The sequence below is a fragment of the Rhynchophorus ferrugineus genome, unplaced genomic scaffold (genome assembly GCF_030347505.1).
Source record: "Rhynchophorus ferrugineus isolate W39M unplaced genomic scaffold, kcgeb_rfMv2 rfM2, whole genome shotgun sequence".
In the NCBI taxonomy this organism is placed as follows: Eukaryota; Metazoa; Arthropoda; class Insecta; order Coleoptera; family Curculionidae; genus Rhynchophorus; species Rhynchophorus ferrugineus.
Window position 1 is genome coordinate 45919709 of NW_027472581.1, and position 17915 is coordinate 45937623.

The following is a 17915-nucleotide window of genomic DNA, read 5'->3' on the forward strand; positions in this document are numbered from 1 at the left end:
TTTTGCGTTGGTGTCGGGAATTTGATGGCCATATGGGATGGAAATAACTCTGTCAATAGCTCAGTCATTTCCTGCTTTGTGACTGCAAACTGCTGTTTGTTGTCTGTTTTAACGGGTTTTTATGATTTTCTGTTTTTTCTTTTTTATCTCCCTGATAATGCTCTCGTCGACCTCCAAATGTTATCAGGGTGCGATGAGTCGGGATTAAGAAGCACGGTTCCTTATTTTTTCTCTATCCAGCCTTTATCGTGTCCCCAACTTCTGCTATGGCGTGATTAGCTACTTCTGTGTTTTAGTGATTAAGGGAGGTGTGGATGCGCCTGAGGAATCTATTCTTCTCTCTGATTAAAATTTGTAGTTTCCTGGGGAAATCCGTGCAGCATCGATTTGAAATTTCTATCGTTGATATAACTTGGGAGTATACGTTTTGATTGATTGATTGATTAATTCAATTCAATTCAATGTTTATAAGACCCAATTCAGTAATTTTTTCCTCATCACTAATTGTCAACTTATTATTTGTCCCGTACAACGAGATATTGAAAATTTAAATGGCTTAATCTTGCACGAAGAAGTCCAACAGCTTTATGTTTAAGATCTCAATTTATTTATTTAAAGATAGAATATTTTGGTATAAGTTTTTAATTTATATATTTCAAAATGGCGCGTGATTTACTTAACTTATTTTAATGATAAGAACTCTTAGGTCAAAGGACACCTTGGCTCAATCTCTCTGATCATTAAAATACAAAAAGACTTACAATATCAAGTATTACATAACCGTAGGTTAAGGAGGAAGAATAACAGACACATGTATATTTGAATGGAAAGATCATATCGAGTGAAACTGATATGCCCTCCAGATTTCAAAACTGTGGCTAAACAATCAAAAATTGACAACTGATCATTAGGAACAGCCAAAAGTTCTAAATTTTTTTGGTTGGTGTACAGTTTATTATAACTAATTGATGCATTTTGTAATTTTGTTTCAACAAATATATTGTTAATGTGACTATAACTATGAAAATAAATAACTTTTTCTATATCTGTTGATCCTATATCATTGGATAATTTCATAATTTTGCTTATACTTTAGTGCTTGACTTTTCCATTAAAATATTAGGCGATTCCATATATTTTGATCATTTCTTTACTTAAAAAATACATTTACTGAGAAACATCGCTACAACATATATTGATCAAAATAATTTCTCTAGTTTTCTACAACTTTTTCCCGCTGTTCTGGCAATATGGCAATACGGTGTCAAAAGAACTATATTGGTTTGGTAGCAGTCTAATAATCCAATTTAGATTTTCTTCAGCATTTATAAAACGTGTGCAAGCCAAATCATGGTGCATTGATGGGTTCGGAAAAACTTGCTATTCTAGCTGTAATGGCGTATCTTTCGTAACTTTGGCAACTTGTGGTCAAATTTGTTGAAGAAGTCAGTATCGATTTGAATAGCTCTCCTGGACTAACCCATAACTTTTTGCGCTCGGGACTGCCGTAGTGTATCTATTTTTTATTATATGTCACAATACGCCACAGAAAAATCTTTTTTTGTCCAGCAAGCAATGAAAGCTATATTCCATCCTTTTAACAGACATAAATGTCTAAAAGCAGTTAACTGCCAAGCTATCTGCAAGCTTTTTGAGAGCATGAGCTGAATTTTCATCCAGTAAGTCTTACATCACCATCAGTTTTTAAAATTGTTTGATATACTTCAACAGCATATTTGTTTAAATCAAACAACAAAACTAATGAACGCTGACAATGTAATTTTATGATGGTTGGCCTCTATATAAACTGAATGACTCAATGTATTAAATGGAAAACTGTTATATTTAAATGGCAAAACTATCGAATTTAACAATTTGGATAGGTTATTTAATAGTTGTTTACCTTTATACTTCGCATTTTAAGCAATGGGTATCGTTCAAAATATATGCAACCACCTAATAGATTGGATCTAATTAATTAACTCTCGCGTAGTCTCGACCAATAGGAGATTTAGATAAAAAAATCCTATGGCGACTGTGAGAAACATTCAAACATTTTTTGAACTGTTGTGACAGGGACTCCAAAGATGCATCAATGGTTTTTTATATCTCACTTTTTAAATTACTAATCCATATTTTATTTCACAAAGTATCATGTTATAACCAATTGTCTTTATCTTTAGAGTTAATTCACATTTTCAAATTGGATATAAAAATTAGTTTGACGAAACTATTACACCATTTCTAATGTTATATTGACGAGTGCTGCAAATTTTTTAAATTGGATAAATATTTACACATAAAAAACATTTTTGCAAACTAATTAGTTGGGTACACAACTTTCACTGAAGGGTATCAAGAGAAAATTCAGTTGTTATATATAAACATCAGTCTAAGCTTTAAGAGGAACGGATTTTTTCCAGTAACCAGTAATGTAAAATGTGTTATATTTATTTTTCTATTTTAACATGATAATTTGTATTTATTTCTATAAATATGAGTTATATATTTCGTTAGCAGGTGGAAAATTCATTATATATTTTTTAAATCCAATTTAAATGAATTTTAAAACAAATAGATTTTGTTTTATTTATTTTAATTATTTGATTTTGTTAAGTTTTATAAAATTTCCATATTTCTTGTCCGAGAATCATGATTGGATTTTTAGTTATATTAATTTTACTATAAACTTTGTAGTTTCTGTTTCCATTAATGGATTGAATGAAGATCTATTTTTAAGTATTAGCCCTAACAACGATTCCTAGACCTTCAAGAGTTTTTTTGAGATTGAACATTGCCGGTTTGTTTTTACTTGTTGTTGCTGCGTTTGAATTTAAATGATGTATTTGATTTAAATACTTTGGAATATCTCACAAGAACATATTTTTGGATATAGGCCAGTTCGTTCGAGATAAGAGAGTAATTTTCTATGCTCTATGAAAGTCGCTAAAATTAGCCCTCGTGAGTTTTATAACAATGAGGTCATTTGGTTAGTTTTCTTCAACTTAGCAGTCGCAAAATTTAATAAAGCGTTTCACCGTAACCTAGTTGTTAATGTGCTAAATTTTGGAAACCCTGGAATCTAAAAAACTCGATACAATCATACTTGGAAAACGCTACCTTATTGAAACCAATTTACTGGTTGAAAAAGTTCCATATTTTCATTTTATTATATTTTCATTTTTCATATATCCATATTTTCCCATGCTACAAAAAGTAACATTAATTTCATCTGCCGTCTAAGATAGTCAGATCATATCCAGCGAGCCATTGCAATAGGTTAATTATCGAGAATCCTTGCAGAGAAGAATTAAAATTCTTGCATTCCGCTTTTTTATATGATTCGCTAGTAAGGTCCCGTTTCTTCAAACCGACCAAGATAAATAAATTGCTAATGTTCCAATATAATATATTGAAGATTATTTTGAATGCTTCATAGCATATCAGAAACAACTAAATACATGAAAAAACAGGGATTCCATTAGTATTTAACTTAACAATCACAGTCGCCGAAAAACGCGAATCATGAAAGAAACTTCCAGTATCAATTAATAGTTTAATTCGGCCCATTCACTCTCTGATGCCTTAATGTTATGTTATATGGCAACTGTATTAGTAATTAAGAAAAGTCTTCATAACTTTCGATTTTCTATCTTGTCCAGAAGTTAATAAACGCCTTTGTGTCATCCTTTTAGTTCACTGCCACACTCCCGATTTCATAATTATCGGGAATTGGGGGGAGTGTCTACTTCTCAAAGAACACGCTGCTGTTGATGTATCTTAAATGAATGACTTCATTTCTGATACGATTTTGGAAAGAAACTTGTACATAGAAACATGTTGCTTTCGGCATCACATTCGGAGTCACACAGAGTGATTGATAAGATAACCGTTTGAAAAAGGCAGATTTTAATCTTGATTGTAATACTCTCTTCCACACGCACCATCTTAGAGAAGCAAAATCCCTTATAGCTTTGGCGATTCGGCTTATTACTTCAGCGGCAAACGCCACTTTCTTCTCATCTATTCCTGATACTAACTTGTTCTGTAATGGCTTTAACTGGATCTCGTTCAGATATATAATAGCAGGCGATCCGTCAGATTTTCTGAATATTTTGGTATTTTCTTCATTAGTGTGCAAGCCGCAAGGCTATGTCGTGCTTTCTATATCACGAGTAATGTTAGAAGCTACAGGTCGGGCAAATATAAAATCATCAGCTAACATCATATAATATTATAATAAGGGCCAGAAAACGATAAAAAACAAATTAACTGAATTGTCCTATAATAATTCACTCACGGTTTCCAAATCGATGTTTTAATTGATATAAGTTCGAAAAAAATATCTTCTTAAATTGGACTGTACAAACAATTTTATTTTATGTGATTTTTTATTTTAATTTTATTTCATATTATTTGATACTTAAATTATTAAATTAAATGGATTAAAGGAATCAAATAGAGTAAAGACTGAACGTTGTACATCTGTATATTCTATAATTACTACTGGTGATTGTTATTGCTGTTTATTGTATCTTAATTATGTGGCTTAAATAATATTTAATTTATTCAGTATATCAAGACATTAGATACAAAACAGCCTATAGATCCTTTGAGGCCACTAAGACACTGCTTGGGATCAATTATAAACGAAATTGTGTTTGGAAGGAGCTGGGAACGTGGTAACGAGACATGGGAGGAGCTTCAAGAACTTCAAGAGGAAGGATTAAAATATATTGGTATAGCTGGTCCATTGAATTTCTTACCATTCTTGAGGTATATTAAATATTGTTTAATCTTATCTATATAGCGTTAGTATTAGATTATTAGTAATATAATTAATATTAAAATAATTACTAACAATATGAAGAATTTACATACATATTTAATTTATTAACTAAACATAAAATTAAAAATATATATAAAAATTAAGAAAAATCAATTAAAACCACTACAAATCAATATTTATTTCACTTCATTCAGTACATTTTTCTCCTTAAATATCTGATCGGTAAACGCATGACTCATTGATGAAAAGACATCAAGTCGGGCGATTAGTCTGTATCTTGACTGGTTATTTTTAGTATAAAGTTGTATTATTTAATTTGCATGCATGTCCTTACTTGATGGGTTCGTCCTAACTGGTCCAGGAATTATTATATGAGATTTACGCTATATAAATATTTCAGATTTACTTCATATTTATTAATAATGTTGAATGATATGGTTTTTATCAAATAATGTTTGTAATGCTTGTTATGTCTTATAGATTGGATTAGATTTTGAAGAAATTAATGAAATGTGCAAATTTGTTTAATTCTTTTAGAGTTCATTTAAATTCATTATTTATTTTATTTAAACTTCATTCGTTAACAAGAACTTTTATAATAATATAATAGATCGTCCAAATATACTGATGCTTTTGAAATATTTTATATTCATTCAAATTCATATTCATTCATTTCAATGTATGAAGGTGCAAAAGTATTAATGTGAGAGTTATAACTTTTCTCATTTTTTAGTAATTTTATACAAGTAAAAATACAAACACAATATATCTACCAATACAAAAGCATCTTATTTTACAAGTATAGAAAGTTTTGGAGCTAATCTTTTTTCAAATAAAGTGAATCGTACTCCACTAATATTCAAGCTTCATCTTAATATATTGCCACGTCGCTCTGTCTTTCATATAAAAATCAACATACTGAAATATTGACACCTATTACTACAAGTGGTTTTATCCTATATTCCATGTAAAATGTTCCTCGTATATATATGGATAGTTTAAAATTCCTCAATAATTAAAATAATGATGAAACAAAATTCCAGGCATAGTTTGCGGCGTCAACGATGGCACGTAGTACTTAATTTTTGATTCTCTGAAGAATGGCTATGTTGTATTTGCTAGTAGTACTCCACAGTTCGATATCATACGTCCATAAGGACTAAGAATTAAATTATACAGCAATAACTTACTATCCAGAGATAATTTGGATTTACGCTCTATGAGCCAATATATCTTTTCTATCTATATATATCTAATATATCATTTCTTCCAATTTACGCATCGATCCAGACGCATTCCCATATATTTAACATTATCGGCTTCCGGGAGTTCATGATTGTTAAAATGGGTAAGTATATTTTTCTCATTCACCTTGATACACCATGTTTTCAACCACAAATGAATTATGTTGAAATGAAGTTGAAGATTCCTTGTAGCTGATAATGGATCACCGTTCGATAATAAAATCGTCGTATCGTGAGCACATGTGGCCACAGTAGTGGCGATTGCGGTCGGTATGTCAGCTAGATACAGGAGATATAACAATGGGCCAACAACACTGCCTTGCGGAACACCTGAATATATTTAATATACTTCAGTGTATTCGTCATCCTGTTTTACAATGAAATGTCTGTCTGTGAAATATGACTTGTCAGATAATAGTTGAAAGTGAGGATAGGACAGAAGATTTTCCAATATAACTTGAAATCCAGTGTGCTTATCAAAAGCTTGAGATATATCGAGGAATGAAATTTGTCTTTTTGTTTAAATTTTTATTTATTTTATTGGCCAATTTGTGAACTTGCTCTATTATCACAGGTAACAGTCTTACAGGACTATAGAACTTTTTCCTTGGTTTGATAATCATAATGATTTGTGTCACTTTCCAAGTGCTAGGCAAGTAGTTTAGTTCTTGTAAAATTCTTCCAGTTATTAGGTCAAATAGGGTCAGATATTTTTTGGCTTTAATTTAATTAATTATTGTTCGTTTTACTCTCCTAACAGTAAATTTTTCGTAAAAATCAAGTTATTCAATAAAGCTGAATATGTTTCGAATATACAGCTATATAATCCCATTTATTAGATGCGCATTCTAATCATTTTTTCACTTTTATAGGACATTTGCAATACATACTACAATATATATAATACAATATATAATATTTTAAATCAAAATTACCAAAGATATGTTCTATCATTTTCTATCACTTTCCTATATTTTCAATAGCAGGACAAAATATCCTCTTAAAAGTACGATATTAGATTGGCAGCAATTCGACGTCATATTTTTATACTTCTTGGGCATTTTGAAACAATGTGCCAGCCAAGCCATGGGTCAAGCATCTGAACAAGTGATATTTGGGAGGCTCTATGCCTTGTAAGTACAGATGGCGGATGAAGCAGAACTTCACATTCGAGCTGCAATAGTGTATTCTTTAAAACTCTTGTAACGTGCAGACAGGCAATGAAACCGCTATGTTAAAACGGTTCGTAATGGCAGTTTCAGTCAATTCGTGTGCAAGTATTTCCCCTTCCTTTGTATATTTTCTATCGACTGGATTTTCGTTCAATAAGTCTTGCAGTTCATTGTCTCCGTGTTCCAACTAGTTTGTTTCTCCTGGTCGTTATTTGTCATTGGCATCAAAATCATTGAAAATTATTAAAACCAACATTAACTATTAGGATATAAGATATCAGCATCAGCATAACTTTCCAAAAGTTATGGCCTTGGGCAACAGATTTCTTCGAATCTCAAAAATAATGAAGTTCGGAAATACACTGTATATAGGTATTTATCGTCCATGTACACTGAATAACTCACTCATTCTAAATGAGGAACTGTTATTTTATATATAGAGAAATATCAAAAACAGAATTTAACAATTAGGGTAGGTTATTTAAGAGTTATTTACTTATTTAAGAATTAATACTTTGCATTTTTACCAATACATGGCACTGATGATTTTCCAAGAGTTCTAGAAATGACTTAAAGTATTTTTGAAAAATTTAGTAATGACTATTAAAACCAGACCAAACCAAACATATCTGCTTACTAAAAAATGTAAATCTCTACTTTTTTAGTAAGCAGATATGTTTGGGCGAGTTCGGACGTACCCTAACTGGTGTTCTGAAAAGTTCAGTTAAAATATCCAGCGCCAATTCGTAGGTAACTTTCACTTTTCGCAGGTTTTTGCCGATGTTTAAGCGACCAATGTCTTTCCTAATCAAAGGCCAACATAAAACGCACCGATTTTACCAAAAACTGATCAACGAAGAAAATGTATTGTTAAATAAAAGTAGATCCGCAGACCTTGACACCAATAGCTACACCAACTTCATACAAGGTTTTCTTATTGAGAGAGAAAAAAGACAAAATACTGACGACGTGCATAAATATTACAACGAAAAGCAATTCCACCATTTACTGGCCGACGTATTCGGCGCTGGATTGGATACTACTCTGGTCACCCTCAGGTAAGTAATTGTAACAAGTACTGTTGTGATAGGCGTTGCATGGCTATCAGGTGTTAAATTACGAATTTACGGATTATATTAAGTTGATAAGAAAGTCGTTTTGATAATTCGATTTTTTTTGTCAAAATTACTGCTAAATGTTAAAAGCAGCCTGGAAAAATATTTACATTATTTTCAATTTTGTATTATGTAAGAAATACTTTTATTTCTTGGTGAATAAAATATAATCGTTCAACAGAACATTATAATGGCCACTATCTTGATAATATAGAAGTTACTACAGGTGATTATAATATTAGTCTAACAACTACGTCAACAAGGTACTCTTCGAGAGACTCTAAGAGACTATATGATTTCTAGTCAAGGTGCCGTTCTTTGTAGCCAAAAAGTGTACATCAGTATTCCCATCGCCCGGTCCCGATACCACGTACGCCTCTACTAGCGAATGTGTAATCAGGTACCCTCTACGTAATTCGTCAATAAGGCCGTTCTATATTTTCTTACATTCGGCCATCCTGAAGTCGGTTCTGTCCTCAGAGCTGTAAAGTACGACATGACAACTTAATTACGTATATTTCGTCAAAAAAAATAATCACAACTGTATAAAACATATGGTCAAAAGTCAACCATTGGAACTATTTCAAAATTCCAATGAAATTATGGATTACTACTAATACCATACCGGCGAAACTTTAACCATGACCTTGTCATCTTTGTCCGTTCGTCTGTCCTGACCTATCAAACGGTCGTTAGACTTCAGTACCAACAGTGACCTAATAAAAAGGCAAATATACTTAATTATCTCATCAAAAAAGTTTAACATTCATTTGAAAATCAAGAATTACAACATTTTCTTTTATAAATATCAAATATTCCATCTGTATTGAAAGAAAATGCCTGATTGAGTGCTATGCCTGCACCTGCAAAGCATTCATCGATTCTGGGTTGGACATTCATATACCCCGCGACCATGCTGACTCCGTATAGCTATGACCTCGTCCGGTTCTGCCCAATCCGTCTTGACTTCTTGCTCATCAATGACTACAATGGAATTACAATGATCTTACAATGGAATGACACGTTTCTGTTCCTCCAGGTCGCGTATACAATTTTCAAACCAATTCTTGCTTCTTAAATGCCGCTAATTTCACATTTGCTGAACACAAGTTTCTCATGTTATCATCTCCAAAGTCACCTCTTCGTCGCAAAGATCGTTCATAACTTTGATCTCTACCTCATTTCTCGACATGAGTTTAAACAGGTCATCTCTAGTCGTTGAACCACCAAATAAGATTTTACATAATGAATAATAATGTTCTTAAAATGTCACAGCAAGTCGTGTGGAATAAAAGTTGTCTTCTACATCTCACAATTCTTTGTTCACATATATTTAACTAATCTCAGAAAACAAATCAAGTAGAGTAAAAGATGTACATCTTATTTCGTTTTTACTCCAAGTTAACAGCAATCCATTTGTTCTTCCTTTAAGCAAGCTAACATTTTTCCTTATGGCATCATTCAAAGATATAAACTCCACGACATTATAAGTCATCAGTTTTCTGTTCGGCAAATAACATCGCGATTACATATACAAATTCTAAGACAACTATAACTTATCAGTTATTCCACTATATATTATTTTTCGGTCACAAGAAATCGATATGACTTCAATAAACAATCGGCCCATTTGTAATTAGGCTGGTTTTCATTTTCGTAACGTTAGGTTAACCTTGATCTACAGCGTACGTCGGTATCTCGGAACACACAGAGAAGACTTTACAGCCTCAATTGATGACATGATCATCTAACATGTCGTTGGGTAGATCTAGTATAGCAAAGTATTTAATAGTCAACTTAATACATATTTCTCCAGACTTTCAAACTCACGGTGGAATAATAACACGTAAACTTTAATTGCCTATAAAATAATATGTCTCATCATATAATAAAAATCGCATAATGTACGGATTCACTGAACTTACTGCAGAATCCGCGTAATCCTGCAATTTATTCTACACTGTCGTCCTTAATAATTCACTTCGTTCCTCTACATGAACATTTACAGTGTCTATCATCACAACGTTTGCTGAATCACTTCAATAAGAGTACGAAACTATCTTTTTCACACAACGGGTATTATCCGAAGTACGGAACTTCTGCTTTATCGTCTTCTTCTATTGCAACTTTTCAAAGTTCTCTGTAAACACTCGGTGAGTACTGCTTATACAAATTCAATTTATTAATATTCATCAAACAAAACCTACTCGCAGTACACTTTTCAATAATTCATCCTATTATTTATTAGCTAAATAACTTCTCAAAATTGCCTTTTCACTATATGCTAATTCGGACTTCGTATTCACAATTTAACAAACAATTGATCTTTTTTAACAGAATTTTTCCTTAGATTAATACGTAGATCAACTGCGACACAACAAATCTCAGTCTCATTATATCTGATACATGTGTTGAAATATCAACTCGAACAATGACCACAAACTTCACAAATAAAAAGTATCGCTCCTTCTCCGGCTTTTCATAAAACATCAAACTGGAGGGTCAGTGCAGGGTTAGAATCAACAGATATTTTAACATCTTCCTTTAGAAACTGAATCCGGAGAGTCACAATTTAAACAAACAAAAATATCACACGTTGTTCCATTTCCTAATTTGCATTTTTCTTAATTCCTTCATTCTGAAACCGAGGCCACCACGACTCGGCTCAAATAATAAGCAGTCTTGGCTGTTCTTTTCCATGCCGAACGTCTCGTGATTTTCCGGAATTATGGGTACTTAAGTTTTTCATGTTTCAACTTGTGCAACAACTAGACAGTATCGGCCTCAATCATTGCCCTCCAAGTCTTCATATGCAAAATCTCAGTAACCAAAGTCACACGTCTCGGCTCAAACAACAATCAGAGAGTATCTGTCTCCATCGTTATCTTTCTAGTCTAAACGTCTTGTCATCTCCATGATATCAGGACATCAACATCGTTTTAGCAATTCAATTTTCCATTTGTTCACTATCATACGTTCACATCAACTATAGCTGCTTTTGTCTATATGTTCCAGTCCATCTCCGTAATATGTAGTCGTCTATCGTCTCAGTACAACATATTCACTATTTTCTCATTATATCGTCAATTTTGTCTATTATATCATTAAAGACAAGCATAATTCTGTAACTCTGGTTTCACTGTATTCGTCGTATCTTTGTATTTTTATAATTGAATTTTTCTAAAACTATCATAGTCATCTTCTTTGAACAGTTTCTTCTTTCTGGGCTTATTGTATAATAGCACAACCATCCTGAACGTATTTTGAGTATAATCCCATTTCTAATTTTTAAGAAATACTTTTATTTCTTGGTAAATAAAATACAATCGTTCAACAAAACATTGTAATGGCCACTATCTTGATAATATACAAGGTACTACAGGTGATTACAATAATTTTCGGCTAACAACTACGTCAACAAGATACTCTTCGAAAGACTGTAAGAGACTATATCAACTCTAGTCAAGGCGCCGGTCTTTGTAACTTAAAGGTGTACATCTCAGCATTTCCATCGCCCGGTCCTGATACCACGTACGCCTCTACTAGTGAATGAGTCATCAGGTGCCCTCTACATAATTCATCAATAATGCCGTTCTGTATTTTCTTACGATTATTATGATTAATAACAATGATCTCAATCATAATGTACAAATCCTTTCAAAATTGACTTCAAAGTTATTAAAAATTTTTATAGTAATGTTATTAGTTCATATACAATATAGTTCTTCCAAAAACAAGCTATTTCTGTCTATGTTCTCTTCTCTTATTTTACACCTGCTTCACGAATCACGCGAATGATATGGCACTGGCTACGAAAACTATTTATTCGAAAGAACAAGATGCTGTGTTTATGTTAAGACTGAATAGTCTGATGAGTGAAATGTTTAGACCTAGGTGTTTGGTGTATATTAGAATATATTTAAACCTTCAGTATCATTTTGTACTCGTCGTTCAACAGTCGCCATTTATTTCCGTGAAATAAAATAGTTTTTAAAGGAAGATAAAAGCTTTTATCGTTTTCAAGAACCTTCCATATATCATAACAGATAAACAGTTACCAAAGTGTAGTCCTCTTCAGTCTTTCGCAAACAATGTGCCGTCCATCTCTCACCCGCTCTCAATGCTTATGTTAATACTAAGCACGACACGCTACAAATACTTCTAATAAAACTTTACTCAATTAACTGAATTCAATATTTAATAGTGTAAATACTTGTCTCTCTAACCAGTTTTACTGGCAAAAGGGGCCCCCATTTTCTCATTCGTGTTCGAAATAACCGATTAAAGATGCAGTCAGTTCCTGACTCCTAATTTTTAATCAGATTTATCACACATTTTAAACAACAATTAAAACTTTATTAAAATAAGCACCAAAATAATATTTTCCTGTTTATAATATGGCTAATTTTTAATTGTTTTGAATAATTTTGACATATGACAACGGTGTGTACCAATACAAATCGAATTTTCTAGATCGATTCGGTTACATGTTCGTACGTATCAGACTTCTTTATTTTTATCTGTTTTTAACTAGAGTAGTGCTAATTAGTAAAATGAGAAGACAAAATCCGCTCCTAGTTTAAAAGGAATTTTGTTAATACAATCCACGGTACTAATGACGTACGTTGCCTGTTTGATTGACTATTGACAATATCCGCCAATTTATGGAGTAACGTGTTACATGTGTAATTTGTTGTATACACACTATACACATATTATTACATTGAGCATACTGAACATTTTTAATTCGTATTAGTTAATGAACATATTGGTTAAAATGTGGACAATTTCAATGAGTGCCCGCTATGGATTGATGATCATAAGTGATGATACTTATGAACAAATATTGCAAATAAAATGTTGATAATTTTTTCTGTTTACAAACAATAAATACTTCATATCAGTTAATGTTAAATTTTATTAACATATTGACACTCTAGAATCAAAGCCAGTGAAGCCCTTAATATATACAATAATTGCTGCTACAAAATATAATTTTGAACACAATAATTATAGTTTGCTTGTTGAAATTTGTCATGCACGACTAAATTTGCGAACTAAAATGTGACTCGCAGCCATGCCAATTAACATTAAATAAGATAAGTTGGAATATGATAGCGTTTTCTTAATATTGCATCACTATTTACAGATTTTAAATAATTCTTATTTAAATATAATGATTTATGTTCATTCATTCAGTCCTCTATACTCTGTACATACGTATAGGACGAGCCGCAGAGACAATACATTTGAATAATCGATGTAATTAAAAAAATCGTTTATGAATTATGTATAAATTAGTATTTAACATTGAAAGCATGTTATAAATATTTATTTTATATTTTATTGTTACTTATTTTGTCAAAATCTAATACAACATTTATTTAGGTAAAATAATCTTATCGATTATAAAATATCAGATGCCACATTTACTTATTCTAATATAATTGATAAATATTTTTGTAGTTTTAAATAGTGGGTTTTGATTAAAAAATAGTGTTTTAAGATATTTGTTTAGGAAAAGATTTTTAAAAACAACTACATTTTTTTTCTGTCCTCATATCTCTTGATTTCCTGGGTGACGTCAGTACCCCAAGGTCTCGGGGTAACTAATCAGTACACCACAATCGGTACACCTACAATCAATATTTCTCACGGCTTTGTTCTGGAAAACTATATCGAATATCCCCATAATTGAAGTCTGTATCATAGCAATTTATTATGTAGTGATAACTGATTTTCTTCCAATTAACCTCTCCTCAGTTCCTTTCCTTTTCTTTTTTACATTACATATTCCTTCTAGCGAAGTTTTGAATCAAGATTCACCCTAAGATTCTTAGTGTTGCTTCTCTATGGAATGATAGAACTATTTATTGTTATTGATGCACGTGTGGTCTGGTTATATGTGAACTGCACATGTACAGTAACTTTGTAACGGTGTAACTTTCGTTAATTTTAATTGCCACTTGCTTTTGTAATTTTCGTGTGGCTTCTTCCGCTATTGTCTCCGACAGCAAAAATCGCAGTACCATCAGCAAATGTAGCCATCGTGATATTTTGCCTTTGTAGTATATCACATGTGTGGAGTAGGTAAAGATTGGCCCCAATACAGTTCCTTGTACTACACCTGTTTTAGCTTTTTGTTGTAGAGTAGGCTTCTTGTTATTTGTCACTTAACTATATTGTTCAATAGTTTAGTGTGTTGTTTCGGTAATATTTTTTGTACCTTATGAACAAAATCGTTATGCTATATCCTATTGAGATTTTATGCTACAGCTAATCGTATTTTATAATGTAACTGTTTATGTAACTGTACTGTTTATTAATGTAATAAATTAAAATTAATTCAAATGTCCTCCCATCAGTTTTATTTTGATCTTAATAGTAAAGTTTTACGCAAATTTCCATGGTATACACTGTGAATGATTTTCCAAGATTTGATGACTATTCTAATTTTATCTAAATTCTAATTGTATATGGCTGTTCACCCTAAACTGCAAGCTTCTGTCTAACTTCATGTTACTTCGTGGGAACTTCAGCCCCACGGACTAGGGGTGTCTTTCAAAACACTGACATTTCGTAATTTTAATAGTTTATGGTTAGTGGTCCTTGAGCTCCTTTAATTCAACTTTTGTGACCTTACAGCTTTAACTGCGATACTTTTGTCTAAACATCACTTAACTATACCAAGACATGCTTCGAGTAACTACGGGACGATTGCTAATCTTACGTCAAATTTTTTTCCTTTCTTGTAACGTAATACGTAATTTGACACCGGTTAAATAAATTAAACCCAAACAATACTGGCAGATCTTAATAACATATCAATATGAAAATTCCATCCCGAATTTTTTACTGCTTTATAATAATTTTAAATTGCGTTGTATTTGGTAGTTTATTTCTTACAGTAAATATAATTTTGTAATAATTAAAGTTGCAAAGAGCGGTCATACTATTTCATCTATTTCATAAATTCTACTATTTAGTCTGTTATTAAAAAATATAGATTTTTTGTCCAGTACTGTATAAATGAATGATTCAGAATACGAATATTATGACCTGTAATTATTTATAATAAATTGGTAATCAATTTTAGGTGGTTTTTATTATACATAGCAAGGAATACAAAAATACAATCTCAGTTAAGAGATGACTTAAAGACTATTTTAAACGACCGTGATCCATCGCTTAATGACATGGAATCCCTTCCATTTGTGGAAGCCTGTCTATCGGAAACTCAAAGAATTCGATCAGTTGTTCCAATTGGTAAGTTCTATTGTTAGCGTTATTCATTTGTATAAATTTTTAATGGCATCAAGGTATTCCACATGGCGCTTTGGATGATATTAAGCTAAATGGTTACGTTATACCAAAGGGTGCCATGATTGTTCCTCTACAGTGGGCCGTACACATGAACGAAAAAGTATATCCTGAGCCTGAAAATTTTAATCCAAGTCGTTTTATCAATGAAGAAGGACGATATTTCAAACCAGAATATTTTATTCCATTTCAGAATGGCAAGTAAACTAAAATATATTTCTTAAATAATTCCACATGTTCATTCCGATATACGCATTAAAAACTAATAAACTATATTTAATTTCTAGGAAAAAGAATGTGCATTGGCGACGAGTTAGCCAGAATGATGATGTTTTTGGTATCTACTACTATTCTGAAGACGTTTCATTTAGATCTTGAAGATCACAAGACGTGTATGGAAGGTGAAAGTGGAATCACTCTATCACCACAACCATACAAATTAATATTTTCAGAAATATAATATTTTTTTTATTAAGAATATACCTTGACAATTATATTAAAATAAAATAGTTCAACGTTTCTAAAATTTAGTTTTATTTGAAACCCCCTTTCTCTTAATACGTTAGTATTTTTTTTATAAATTGGAGAACCAGTGAATGAAGCAAGGAGCATCAATTTGTTTTTTATACAAGTGAGTATTTCATTTTATCTGTTAGGTTGAAATGCGTGGAGATGGTTTTAAATCAGTTACGTAAAAGTAATTTCGGCAGGTCAATAGCCCAGGTATTACGTATGGTAAAGTAGTAAAATATATATTAACCAATAATTTTTCTATTAATAAAAAATACCTGAAAATAGACTTATATAGCAATATTTATTAATATTATTAGTACCATTTCTGACTACATATATTTATTAATAGTGTATTGCTTTTTGGTGGTTAATAATACTTTATTTTTGCAATGATAAAACGTCTTTTTTCTGATCGTTAAATTTGAAAATTAAACATAAATAAAGTTTATTTAATTTTTTTTTTATTACATCTGACATTAAATATGCTTAGTACTATCTTACTGTATTAGAATTTTTCTTAGGTGTGTTTTAGTCCGTTGACATAGATTTTCCAACTTATAATTGAATTAGGGTACTTAAAATAATGTTGAGAGTAACACTGAAACTATACAATTTCACAAACGTTTGTTATCAAATTGAGGCAGGTTATTTTAACAACAATCAACTAAATATTAAACAAATGAATATCAGATCGCGAAAATATGTAGGGGAATTTTAGGTAATCAATTTTCCGTCGTTCTTAGGAATTTAGCCTTTTGCAATTTGGTGAATTTTTAATGAACTATTTGATGGTACGATCATCTCTCGCAGAGATTATTTGAATAATTCCACTAATTTGACCCTGACAGGTCTTTTCATGGAGTTTTATAATATCACAAATCATCATAACCATAACATATCGCTCAAACTCACCAGGATAATGCAACTGAGCCACTGAAAATTGGACCATTCGGATCCGTGCCATATTGAGAAGCTGTATCGGATATTTGAATGATTTTATATTCCATATATAATATCAGACACAGATATTTCAAAAAAACTCTTTAATAACTTATATACAATTGTATATATGTAACTATTTTCATTAATTCATGGACATTATAATACAGACAATTGTTACAGACAATTAAATTGGACACAAAATATTTCAGATAAGAGAAAAATGTTTTGATTTAACGCACTCGAAAGATACGAGTTTCTGATAATGTCCTTAATAAAATGTTTTTTTAATTATTCCCGTTTTCAATTCACCTATCATTGTTTGCATAATGTTACAAAATTACCATTATGTAAACCATTCAATTAAGCTATAAAAAGTGACATTATATTTAGAAACTCAATCGTTGAAAGCTGTATTCAATATAACTGTATTTGATAATTAACTGTAGATAGTAATTGGGTATTAATTTTGTTTTAATTAGAAGTAATTTAATTTTTTTCTAAAATTTTAATATAAAACGAATTATGGATTTGTATAATCCTGTTAATGAAAGTATGAGGTTGCTTGAGCAAAATATTTTTCGTTAAAGAACCGTTAAATATTAGAATTTAGTCATATATTATGTGAATTAATAATAATAAGAGAAGTAAAGTTCATGAACATGGAAATATTTTAACGTTCTTTGCGCAACGACAATGTTTATAATGGTTGCTGATCTGAAGAATTTAACCTGTTTATATTCATTTCACGATATGAGACTGTACACGTACATTCAGCGTGAAGTAATGGATACCTTTTACCAATTGAGTACGCCCTCCGATA

General features: G+C 31.3%; 1 protein-coding gene across 3 annotated transcripts in view; it reads left to right on the forward strand.

The window, feature by feature from the left end:
• The window catches only part of phtm (cytochrome P450 enzyme phantom), a 242542-nt gene extending 226376 nt beyond the window's left edge, over nucleotides 1–16166 (forward strand). For all 3 annotated transcript variants that reach the window (XM_076395665.1, XM_076395663.1, XM_076395664.1), the window contains 5 exons: nucleotides 4574–4776; nucleotides 7976–8263; nucleotides 15417–15586; nucleotides 15640–15837; nucleotides 15928–16166. In XM_076395665.1, coding sequence (XP_076251780.1) covers nucleotides 4574–4776; nucleotides 7976–8263; nucleotides 15417–15586; nucleotides 15640–15837; nucleotides 15928–16100 — 1032 coding nt within the window. In that variant the 3' untranslated portion in view covers nucleotides 16101–16166. The remainder of the gene's footprint in view (nucleotides 1–4573; nucleotides 4777–7975; nucleotides 8264–15416; nucleotides 15587–15639; nucleotides 15838–15927) is intronic.
• Nucleotides 16167–17915: the final 1749 nt, after the last annotated feature.